Genomic DNA, 13,109 nt, shown 5'->3' with positions numbered 1-13,109 from the left:
TCGTTGTTTTTGTTTCTCTGACTCACAAATACACTGCACGGTTGAGTCTCACAGCTCTCATCAACACCTACATAAAATCATAACCATTTCCATCAAATACGCTTGAATAAGGTGAATGTACGCTACCTGCTGGAACCATCTTGCAGGTTAAAGCGCCAGATACTTTTCTTGGGTGTTGGTGGAGACCAAAGCATAGCAAAAAGATCCAAAATTCATTCATTCAAGTATATCCAATGCCAGTGTTTTTAAATTGATTGCCTTTTACGATATTGTTGTGGCAAATACATGATTCAGTTTAGTGACAGATGGTGGTTACACTTAATAAAAAAAGTGAAAATTAACTACACAGAAGACGAGAACGTGCAAGACACCAATCCACAATCCACAATCTTACACAATGGCCACAAAGCCTGAGTACCGATAGCAGCACGTTAGCAGAGCAGCAGCAGGAGCTTCAGTGTCACACAGGATGCGTGGGTGTACTGCCCAAACACAAATTCATTGTATTTGTTGTATAGAAAAGAAGAAAATAGAACTGAAGTGTAGCAATACGCATCAGGTTGTGGGTATACACATTTGGCACAAGCAAAACGTGTCATGCCAGTGGTCAGTAATCGGTTAACAAAGCTTTAAGTTGTGTTTTCTTGGGTTAAGACAGTTATGATCAAGGCTGAGTTCAAACAGGCAGTTCGTACAGCCAATATTTCCAAATCTATCTGTTTATATATAAATACAAATGTCCCATTTGATCGTACTTTTACATGAGTGTGTGTATCAAGGCACAATAATCCCGGCAGACAGCAGAAATACAACCCATAGGAATACAGAGCATGAACTATCAAGGTTATACTGTCCCTGTGAGTGATTAAGAGAGTCTGCACTCTTTACCATGCATGTGTTTTATGTGGACGACACGTTTCTGTTCCAACCTGTCCGTTCTAGTGATGTGCTGCAAAAAAAATATGCACAACTCAAGTGTGCACATGCACACAACCAGGCACTCAACCAGCTTCCTCTCCCAGAAAGCTCTATCCAAACAAATGCGACAACACCCGCTGGTGTCTCCTCCAGCTCGCTCCGCTCTCTCTTACTCCTCGTCTCCACACATTCTCTGTTTCTGCCTGCCGCGACTTAGTTTTCCTCTTTCTTTCTGTCCGCTCTTGCTTTTATTGTGCCATTTTCTGCCACTTTGGTCCAAGAAAGGGAGGCCGTAATGCAATCTCTCCCCCTCTCCGTCCCCTGCTGTGAGGGAGAGTAGCTTGGCCTGTGTGCTGGGCCGGGGAGAAGGGGGAGAGACGGGGTCAAGGTGAGCTCTAATACACTATTGATCCGCCCCAATTGAAAACCTGATGGAAATTTTACCCCCCTCCCCTCCTTTCCACCTCATCCTTCCCCCGCACCCGTCTCTCTCTCTCTCTTTCTCTCTGTTTCCCCCCCTCCCTTCGTCTACCGCCCCTCTCCCTTCCTATCTCCCACTCTTCTCTTCCCTTATGTCTTTTTTCCTTTCCTGTGTGTATCCTCCCTGGTGTCTAGAGTCTTCCTCTTTTTCAGTGTCTATCCCCGTTCACTCCAATCTGTTTTCTCTCCCAGCTGAATGTCTCTTTCAACCACTGACCACTTTCTCTCCCTTGCTATCTATCTTTGTGCCAGGCAGCGCTCTGCCTCCATTTCTTTTAAACCGCGCCTCTAATCATTTCCTCTCCTTCTCTTCTCCTCCTTTTGGTTAGCCATCCACCTTTTTTTTAAAAAGCCTGGTTCCTCTCTTTTTCCCTTTAAATCCCTTGCTAACCCTCCCCTCCCTGCTGTTTCTGTCTCTCTCACGCTTTTTCTCCTCATCCCCCTCTCTGAGTGTGCATCAGATGGTCCATTTCTCTCTAACCCAGTGCATATTGATCCCTATGGCAGTAGCATGCAGGGTGAAGGCTGCAAAGACCACTGCTACAGTGTATTAAACGCCACAAACGCTTTGGACGCGGGGCCTGAGACACGCCTCCCCGGCAGGGCCCTGTCAATAGCTGCTCCCTCCTGTCAACAGCAGCCAAATGGCCTCTCAATCTGGGACTTGTGATGGGCTACAGATTGGTACACAGAAACTGCAATGGATGCGCCACAGAAAAATAGACAGAATCTTGATAGGAGAGGAGTCTGGATTAAAAAATGAAATTAATTACGGAGATGTGTAGGTAATTTTCCTTATAATGGTGAGCTGCTTTAAAAAAAAACAGATGTACTCAGCATCGATGTAAGTCAATGAAATCATTTCCATTCAGATGCCTAAAATGTTGCAAAACAAAATCCATGACCTCTGCTTTCAATTTGCTCCATTCTTTGCTTTAACGGGCTTCATAATAACACACTATTGTCCTGCAGTTATGTGGAACAGCAATTATGGACGCAGTTGAGTGTGCTATATACTGCTCAAGCACATCAAACAAAAGAGGCACAAACACTGCAAAGGCCTGAACAATAGAGATGGCAGCAATAGAAGTAAACCTTTTACAGCTACCCATTACTTTCCCACTTAACAAGACAGACCACAACCTCTCTCTCTCTCTCTCTGTCTTTCTCTCTCTCCGACTCTATGCAGAGTTGGCTGCTATCACCGCACTGCTTGAGTGGGAGATAAATGGAGTGAGTGCGCGTATGTGTGCGTTTGATTTATGTACTGTTGTGTACGTGTCAGACGGCCCGAGCTATCGGGACCACCATCTCCCAATAGACATAGTAATGCTACAGCAGTGGAGGGACCCCTCTGTCGACCCTGAGACCTCTGATACACATCTGGAACAACAGAGCACAGCGAGCGGCGATTGGAGGGGTTTGTTGGAGGAGGAGGAGGAGGAGGGGAGCTACTTTCTGTGCCTTTTTTTTCCCCATTTTCATTCAAAGGAGATTCGTCCTCACTCTCCATCTCTGTACCTCTGTCTTTTTCTCCTTCTCTCTGCCGCCACTGTGCCTTCACCTCAAACTCGGCTTTACAACTTCTCAGAGGAATAATCTCACAGGTAGCAGAGCTCGAACATGCAGACTGGAGGTCCTGGTTGGCTGCTTTCACATTAAGCTTCTGTCAACAGTGTCGGGAGTTACTTCTGTATGATCCTGAGCTCACGGGAAATCCGTGGTTATTGAAAGGACCCCGCTGTGTAAGAAAAAACACGACCAAAACCTTATTTACTCACCGTTTACTCTTTTAACAGCTCTCCCTCCACACATGTAGATTCATCTCATTTTAAGTCATATTTAGTGGGTGCAGTGAAATAATTACACCTCACAGTTTGAAATATTTTGCCATGTCTCCTACATATATTGCTTATAACGTGTCCGCTGACCAGCATTCGGAGTCCAGACACCTGTTTTATTTTCCCACTTTTCTCTTTCAATCACTCTTTCCTTCTCTCCCTCGCTGTCTCCTCTCTTTCTCCCCCCCCTCTCTTCACCCTCTCCATCTATTTCTTTCTCTCTAGGAAGGAATCAGTCTCACCTTAATTGCTCTTAAATCGGATTAATGACTGACCGGGGACAACTTGACTTAATCTCTCTTCTAGTAAATCTCTTCCTCTCCCCTCTTCTCGTACATCACTCTTAAACATTTTATCCTCTCTCGCTCCCTTTATCTCTTGTCCTCTCTTTTTCTGTCTTTCAGCCCTTTCACCTCGCTCACTCCATCGCTCTTCCTCTTCCTTCTCCTCCTCTTTTGGCATCACCTTTTTTTTTTTTGCTTTGCTCTCTGTCACTTCCTATACCTCCCCTCTTCCTCCATTTCATCTCCCTCCTTCTTTCTCTTCTATCTCCATCACTCCGCCTGCGGAGTCAGTCATTCTTTCATCTTTTTGAACGCACTCTGTCATGCTTCAGCTCTGCTCGTCATCCGGGTCCCTTCATCATTTTCTCCTCTTCTTTTCGCTCTTTCGACAACTTTCTATCATCCTTTAACTTCGTCATCCTCAGATTTAGCCCAAACCTCTTTGGCTTGGCTGTCACTCCATCTCTCCACGTTGCCTCTCTGTGTTTTTCTCTTTCTCTACAAGGTTGGTCAGTCGTAGGGGGCAGTGAACATATGTGTTAGCACGCGTCGATGTGGTCCTGTCATTGCCTCCTAAGTGCTTTGGCAATACTAGGGATCTGCTGTCATGCCAGTGCAACTAATCTCAATCGAATTACATTGAACTTGTATTGAGATGGAGATAAAGGACATGAGCGTCTGTCTGTGTGATTGCTCAAGCAGCTCTCTGGCACCTCGTGTGATAAAACACACCGACGGAAAGCGCACATGCGCGCACGCACATTCAAAAAAATCAGCTTTGGTGACGATGACTTTGCTTTGATCATCAGCCTAAATGAGATTCATTCCACATGAAACCACAACAAGAAATAAAAGGTACAAACAACTGCCGCCATGTCATAGTGGGGTGATCCTTGTTAAGGGTATAAGGGCAGAGAGATTGTGCCACCTTCCAAACCCCTGCAGTTCAAAAAAACGGAGAGAAAAAAGAGGCCAGCCTTGTGGACAAAAGCTCATTTTCCTCTTGGTTGCACACTGCTGCAGGCGGGCTAACATGCCACAGGAGAATTCAACCACTCATACACCTTTGTTTTCCTCGGGTTTTTCTCAACTTTACACACAGCAGCAGAGCCATAACCGAGTGTGAACCAGGATTTCTATGTCAGCCCAGAAGGCGCGTGCACGGTCTGTACAGCCTCAGGCGATTTCTGAGAGCCACTTCTTCTTTTTTTATATAATATAAATATATATACAAATATATTTTTTATTGTGACAGAAAAAAATCTGTCATTTCCAAATATAGGCACATTTATTCATCTTCTAGTTTTGTTTTGAGTCACTTCCACATTTTCTTCTCTCTCTTTTTTTCTACTCTTCTCTTCACTCGCCAACTCTTTCAAAGCCCCCTACCATCACCACCACCACCACCACCACTTCCAACCTTTGCATGTCCATCTGCTTCACAGTGCTTCTGTATCTGTCCTCTCTCATTCTTTCCCTCTCTCTCTCTTTCTCTCTCTCTCTCTCACACACACACAGTGCAGTCAGGATTAAGCATTTATCTCGGTGGTCCTCCTTTCGGCCCTAAACGCCCGTGAGGATGATAAGAGTCGCTGGGATTTGTCAAATTGTGCGCCATTGATTAACTGACCTTTCACGCCTGCAAGTCTCTCAGCCACTCCACTAACTGCCGACAGGCTAGATAGAGAGATAGATGGATACATCTGGCTGTTATTATTGTGTACAAGTTTGTAGTTACCAGGTGTGGCAGCGGGAGACAACAGGGGTATGAGGGCCACGGTGAAAGGGGGGAGCAGGAAGGGGGGAGGGGGGACAGGGACTTGGAGATGGTGGGAAAGATACAGAGGAGTCCTTCAACTGCCCTATAGGCTTGGAGTGTAACAGGTAGAAGTGTGTCTACAACCAAACAGTGATGCGTGTTGAATAATGAATAACAAACACAAATTTTAAGGTGCACCGAGGAGCTAATATCAGACAGGAAGAATTAGGGGGGAGCAGAGGAGCCGGAGGAAGCGTTCAGACATTGACTGGCTGGGGGAGAATGTTGCATATGATCGGTAATCGCCAAAGGCTATTGCATGGCGCATTGGACACCTTTGATTATTCACAGACAGGTCTGTGTTGCTTTACAGCCAACACATTTTCAAAAGCAAGAAACGGGAGTTTGAAAAAAAGAGAAAACAATAACCCAGAAACCAAAAAAATATATATATATATATCACAATCAAAATGTTTTTGTGCATAATTTGCATATTTGGAGATGTTTTTATGTGCAAAATAATAAATAAAAGAAAATCTATAAATTACTGTTTCAACTGCATGTGTCTGTTTTTTTTTTATCTCCACATGGACACACAACACAGAAGAGTGTGACTCTTCCCACCTTGACCTTACATGACTTCTTGTCCATGCAAAGTGGATAAATTCTATTTTAAATTCTGTTTTTTTTAAAAGACAAATGAAGGTCAAGCGAAAAAAGAGAAGCAGCGAGGAAAGCAAAGGGAGACTTTAAAGATTGAGGACAGAGGAGGAAGTTCACCCACCTGGACTTCCGCGTCGCCCCGCCTCAGAGATACACCTGAGGCCGAAGCCCGATCACCGTCTCTCGGACGGGACTGGAGTTTGTTCCGCCGCTGCGCTTGTTCCGACCCGGGAGGAAGGAGGCGATAGAGAGGGAGAGGAAAGTGCCGCTGTCGCACTGCAACGAAGGCGTCACTAAAAAAAACAAAATAAATGTAAGTTTTTCTATTCAAAGCAGAAATCGAAATAAATGAAACAACAGTAAATAAAATACGGGACTGGTTGACGACTTGGTCCTGCTGTGTGGAGCCGGATCCTGGGGGTTTGTGTTGAGTTGTTTTCCCGCAGGACCACTGCTGCCCCATAGACCACAGATCAATCACCTTATTTACTCTTTACTGTCATACAGTAACGGACACAGCGGGAGGGAGGAAGAGATGCCAGCATGAGTGGCGGAAAAATATCCTATAAAACTCCACTTAAATAGTGCGTCTTTGGCACGCTTACTTGTGAATGTAAGCGTGCCATCGCACTTGATGGGATTTTTTTTCAAGTTGAAATCTCTACACTATTCCAACAAAATCCCCAAAGTGACTTATAATGTTTTATATATTTCTATTAAAGCCGTCTGAAATGTATATATGGGGTTATTGGTCTTTTTACGCACGGGATGTATCCGGATTTATCGGCACACAGAGCGGATGGAGAGGCCCTGAATGCAGCTCAGCGAGAGGCTCTGCTGTCTTGTTATCGATATATGAGAAGCTTGCTGGAAAGGATATTGACCGCACTAACTAGCCGCACTTTGATCATACGAAATTGCTTTCCAGATGACAACACATTAAGGATGAGAGCATTTTTAAAAAGAAGAAAAAGAAGAAGAAGAAAAATCAAACCCGCCTCTCGCACCTGTCAGAAGTTTCTTTTCCGAATGAGATGGAGATGAGGAGAGGTGAGAGCCCCCATAGGTCGACTGCTTTGATGAATAAAAGAAAGCCAATAGTCTATTTCCAAAAAAAAAAGGAATAAGAAAAAAAGAAAGAGAAAGAAAATTGGGAAGGGAGGTTACATCCAAAATGTTAATACCTCACCAAAGATTCACGATCATAACCCGAAACGTATCTAATCTATCTAACTTTAAGTACATATTGCACATAAAATAAACTAAGGTTATTATTTTTTGTTAGAAATCTAACATGGGATAATAACTCTAATAATTCTCTAGAAATAAAGCCATGTAATAAATCCGCAGATAGAAAGGAAACAGCTAAATTTATATTTCTTTTTATGGCGGCGAGTGAATTACGCACAGAAGCAGCAGTAAATTAATGCATTTCTTTTTTTATTTTGAAAGATTAAATTAAATCTATTAATTTGAGCTAATTAAATTACCAATCACTGTGATTATAATATTATAGCATAATCGAAACTAAAGTGGAAACGGTGGAGTTTCAAGTTTTAAACCAAGATGCTTTGAGAAATAAACTGCAGATAATTCGTTCGATGTAACATTAATATTTTTATGACAGGCACATTTGTTTGAAACGAAAACAGGTTCTGCTGCTTGTCTAGGTAAATATTATCATCGTTATTATGATGATTATTATCGTCCCTGTGTGTATAAAAGGAGCAGAGGGGTGTTAGCAGAGATATTTAGAGTCTGTCTGCCTGCACCGTGTGGTGAAGAGCAGAAAGCGTTAACGCGCTGATATTATAACAAATGTAATTGGACGGGTTAAAGAGTTCAAAGCCGGCCGCGCAGAGGTGAGGGATGAAGGAGGGGAGGGTGAGTGACGTGGGGAGAAATTTCCCCAAATGCCATTTAATGTCGGAAATATTTCCACCAAGTATTGACAGCACGGAGACGGATGAAGAAGACGGCAGGCGAGAAGAAGCACACACACACTCACACACACACAGACACAAAAAAAGCAGGGAAATAATCCAATTAAACGGCCTGAGAGTGGAAGAGGAGGAGAGGCTCAACACGTTGGCCTGGAAAGTTCACGGACAGAAAATCACAGGCAGGATGAAGGAGCGAGTGAGGCTGTCTGACTCATATAAAGTTTCCAAAACGAATTTTAAAGATGCCGAAAAAAAAGTTGTTTATTTAATATTTTATTTTATAATCATATTTAAAGACACATCCGAAATCTATAGAACACTATTATTATTATTATTATATTTTGGTCAATTAATTTGTTCCCAACTGCAAATTAAACAAATTAATCCAAAGCTTCCTCACTCGTAAATCCTGTTTTTTTTTTCTGTCAGACACACTCACACACGCTTTCAAACTTTGTCGAGGCAGTTGCTCGTGTTGTGTAAAGTTAGATGTGAATAATTGACGGCAGAAAAAAACAACATTGGTTGGGGTTAGGGTGGATCCATTGATCGATCTCTTAATCTGCAATAGTTACATGCATGTATTGATTTACAAACACTGTTTATCTGGAAATATACTGGCACAAATAATTGATGGGAGTACACCCACGGCGCGCATAAATATGCATCAAAGTTGTAAGGGGGTAAACACCTAAAAAAGAGAAGAAGCAAAAAAAATCTGAGGAGAAACCAGCGAATTCACGTAAAGATTATTCCAAATATATATATTTTTTTTTCAAGTTTGGCTCTGCACTGTATTGATGCGCCCACTTCTGAAACAAACTCCCATGCGAGTCTGGAAACACACACATAAAAACACCGGCTTCACTCCTGATGGAGTAAACTTCGACATTTTTCTTTGGTGAACACATTGACGGATGGTCACAGATATTCCACGAGTTGTTGCAGCTTGGTTGTTGTTGTTGTTTTGTTTTTTCTTGAAGGGGGTGATGATGGAAATTGGGTTTTATGTAGAACTGGAAATATAAACTTGGAAAAAAAAAGTGAAAAAATATATCACATATGGGTTGGAAATTCTTGGAAAACTCAGGCTCTTCACAGCAGGTGGATGAACTTGAAAGTCACTCCAGCTTTTAGGGCGTGAAACTCAAACAAACTTTAATTAAAAATGAAAAAAAGGGACCAAAATATTATCACGTGTGACTCCTGATTTTAAAGCTGAGGATGGAGCACAAGCAGCATGACACACACACAAACATGAACCCAAGCATAGACATCACACATACACACACACACACACACACACACACACACACACACACACACACACACACACACACACACACTTTCCTTAATATTTATAAAGGCAAATTAAACGAGGTCACTCTCTCTCTCTCTCTCTGTCTCACACACACGCACACACACACACACATACACACACACACACACACACACACACACACACACACACAGAGAGATGAGGGAGGGAGGCAGAGAGAGAGAGAGATGCACCGGCTGAGGTCTCGTGCAGCTCGCCGTGTGTGAGTGGCTGTTTAATTGACTGATTGATGCGGCGGTGTGGAGGTGAGAGCTGGACGCTTTAACAAATAGAGACACTTAAAGGCTAATCCGGGCCAACGCCGACAGCTGAACGCATCAAAAGTGCTCCCGGTGTAGCCGATACTTCCACACCTGCACACATGCACGCCAAAACCATGATACTTATCTCCCTCTCCGGCTGTGTGTGTGCGTGTGTGTGTGTTTGCAAAAGATTTAAACTTTCACAACGTTTCCAAAAAAACAAATAAGACGAGAGCTTTAAAACTAAATCCAAGCTTCCAAATAATAAGCACCAAAAAAAAAAAAAAAGAAGAGTGTGCGTAAATTACGCACGGGTCAACTTTTTGTTCCAAGGTTCATCCCTCAAACTGATAATAATACAAACAAAAAACACATTGTTCTAGTGAGGACAAAATCATTCAACAAGAAAATATCGCCAGCACAAATCTATCAGGGCATTTCAAAACACACTCACAACAACTTTTTCATTCCTCGAGAAAAACAATAATAAATTCCCAATTTATTTTTATTTATTTATTTATTTTAGAAAAAGGATAAATATCATAAATAAAATGTCCAAAGCGGACAACATACCTCCGGTTTTTATTGTCAGGAAGTCGTGTTAAAGCTCTCACCGGGTGAAGTGCGACCAGTCTATCCACACGCATTCACTCTGACAGCGCAGCGAGGCAGCGACCGGAGAGGCAGCACTACTACCAACCTGAACCCGGAGAGGAGAGCAGAGGGTGGGAGGGGGGAGGAGGAGGAGGAGGAGGAGGAGGGAGGAGAGGAGGTGTGCATCTCTCTCTCTTTCCCTCTCTCTCTTCTTCTGTGTGTGTGTGTGTGTGTGTGTGTGTGTGTGTGTGTGTGTGTGTGTGTGTGTGTGTGTGTGTGTGTGTGTGTGTGTGTGCGTGCGTGTGTGTAAGTAGTTAATTAGTAAATCCCCATTCGCTGTGCCTCGGGTCGGTTTGTTTTCCCCGGTCGACAAGCCGAGAGGAAAGAGAATTTGAAGTAGGATTCGACCCGTTTCCGCTCCTGTGTCTCATATATGAGGTGTGTGGAAGAGAGTGTGTGGTGTAACAGCGTGTGTGTTTATGTGTTCTCTCATTCAAGGCTCGCTCCCTGTGCTGCCACAAGAGGAGCCTCTCCATCCCCTCTCTCTGTGTCTCACCTCTTGGCCACCAAGGGGATCAAACTGTCTTCATCAACATGTTGACCCCAAAAAGTTGATCAACTTGAATCATGGAGCAATTCCCCACAAACAAACAGTGAAAGTGGTCACTTCAAGGAGCTGCAACTGGGATTCATTGTGCCTGACAGAAAGCCTCTACCTAAACCCAAAGCCGGATTCAAGTCTGAAGCTGGAGGGATCACTGTGATTTCCTGCCTTTAGATGAAGTGCAATGCTGCTGAGCCGCAACAATGTTTCCTTGTGAATATAAAGAAAACCTAAAGCGGAGCTCACGAAAGGTCGAGTTCCGCTTTTCAGTCTGGCTTCAGTATGCTACTAAGAAGAAATTCATTGTTGTCATCAGCATTATCCCTGCAGCAAAAATCCACATTATGATGAAACACATTATCTTCAACTCAATAGCATCACTCCTATCAAGCGTCTGCATAAATGAAATCACACAGAGAGAGAGAGAGAGAGAGAGGGAGAGCATGCCCCAGCTCCCGTGCCAGTAAATCGACTCTGCCCTTAACAAACTTTAATTATTTAATTGATCCCCAATCAGCAACTTAATAATCAATTAGGTAAACCAATGGAACTCACTTGAGCGCAAAGAGACGAGAGTCTATGACAAGGGAATCAAAAGAGGAGGGGAGAGGAAGATAAGGTGAAGGAAATCGAAGGATGGGAGAAATGGGGAACTGAAGATGGAAAGAAGAACAGGATGCCGTGTTTCTCTGCTGGGTCTCTGCTGAAGTTTGTAATGACTCTGATGGTGGAATAATGTCACATTCTTGTGCTGTTAACATGATATGCCCCCACTGCTAAGCAGGGTGAGGGGTCATATAAGCATTGACTAGATGTTGGAAGTAAAAAGTATCTTTGGGAGGGGAACATTTTTGGTATCTTTTGTCTTAGTGCCAAGCATTTTGATTTGTAATAATGGCATGACTGATATCAGAGCTGATCAGATTAGTCACTCATTTGACTTCACAAGCAGATATGCCAAATATTCACTGGTTACAGCATATCAAATGTAAGGATGTGCTATCATTATAAATTAAATATCTTTGGGTTTGGGACTGCTTGGAACTTGAAGATGACACATTTTTTTTACAACTTTCTGTCATTTTATAGCCCAAGTATTGAATTAACTAATCAAGAAACTAATCTGCAGATCAATCAATTATGATTAAAGGTCGTGGGGGCTCTATTTAAAAAATATATCTACAGATGCCGTGGGTCCTCTTCCACAGAGTTCACGGTGTTTAACGGCTAGAAGCCCTGAACGGACAAACCAAACACTGGCTATAGAGCGGGCTCTTTGTTTTTCACATGAATCGCGGCCACCGTAGTTTCTCCTTCACGCAAGAAAGGAGAGAGTGAGGTGACAGGGTTGCAATTAGCAACATCCCCGCTAGATGTCACGAAGCCCGCCACACTGGTCCTTTAATATGAGAGTTTGTTGCAAGTCTAACTGAAATTAAAAAAGGCAAAGTCAATCTTTAGTCTCATGTGTTTAAGTCAGTCAAAAATGTTGACTATGTGGCCACAGCCACAGCCAAAAACATGCATCGCCACATACTCAGACACAACCCCTGCACCTTTTTATCGCCCTCTAGTGTCGACTGCTGATGTCAGCCTTCCATCACTACTTGTTAAAACCTCCAGCTGACACTTTCTCAACTCCACGCTCTGATTTTTTGGGGTCACATCTACATAAAGCTACAACCAGAGAGTATTTGTTTGTGTGTGTGACTGTTTTATTTATTTTTCTTACTGTACGTCAAACTGTGTGTGTGCGTGTGTCGGGAGCAGGGAGTATCACACACACACACACACACACAGCAGATGAAAGCTTTGCCAATACTGCGAATCCCCTGAGGGTCATGGCAATATTGATGTGACCACTGGTGTGTGCGTGTGTGTGTGTGTGTGTGTGTGTGTGTGTGTGTGTGTGTGTGTGTGTGTGCGCATGCTCCCAGTACATGTCAGTGTTTGTAGATATATGCAGTGTCTGTTGCATTTGTGCTTGTCACCTCTAAAACCCGAAAAGGGCAAAAACAGGAGCAGACACAGTGAAACATGCCAGTAACCTCTAAGCACTGATCTCAGACCAGCTCATTCTAACATCCACCGTGGGGTGTTTTTTTTCCCCCCTCCTTGCTGATCCCTGCCCAGCAGCTGGAGCGTCTGAGCCTCTGACACCTGGGAGGTATATGTGACAGAGTGGGGAGGCGCTGGAAGAGGATGAATAACTGACCTATCACATCCACATTGACTGAGTTAATTAATATAAGTAGAGCAGGGGATTCTTAGCTCACTTTTCACTGTATGGATTTGCTGTCTCCTCACATTTGGTATGTTTTATGTCTATTCAATGCAAATCCAATGTTTTCTGTCCCGCGGCCCGATCATGACAGCTAATTTTGGTATGTGAGCTGTTCTGATAGGACGGTTTTTAATTGTGGCACAACATAAGGCCTCGCT

The 13,109-nt window shown here is 43.4% G+C and overlaps 1 protein-coding gene across 6 annotated transcripts in view; it reads right to left on the bottom strand.

Annotated features, from left to right (window-relative positions):
• Positions 1–13,109, bottom strand: part of erfl1 (Ets2 repressor factor like 1) — an 86,331-nt gene that overhangs the window by 29,416 nt on the left and 43,806 nt on the right. For 2 of the 6 annotated variants that reach the window (XM_027287368.1, XM_027287367.1), the window contains one exon: positions 6,067–6,238. The exons of the other annotated variants lie outside the window; for them this stretch is intronic. Coding sequence is in view for 1 of the 2 variants with exons in the window: in XM_027287367.1 (XP_027143168.1) it covers positions 6,067–6,238 (172 nt within the window). In the remaining variant the exon portion in view is untranslated. The remainder of the gene's footprint in view (positions 1–6,066; positions 6,239–13,109) is intronic. 6 annotated transcript variants of the gene reach the window in all.

Source organism: Larimichthys crocea, chromosome XIII (genome assembly GCF_000972845.2).
Source record: "Larimichthys crocea isolate SSNF chromosome XIII, L_crocea_2.0, whole genome shotgun sequence".
Lineage (NCBI taxonomy): Eukaryota > Metazoa > Chordata > Actinopteri > Sciaenidae > Larimichthys > Larimichthys crocea.
The sequence above is the reverse complement of the archived record's forward strand: the minus strand, read 5'-3'. Positions and strand labels throughout refer to the sequence as shown.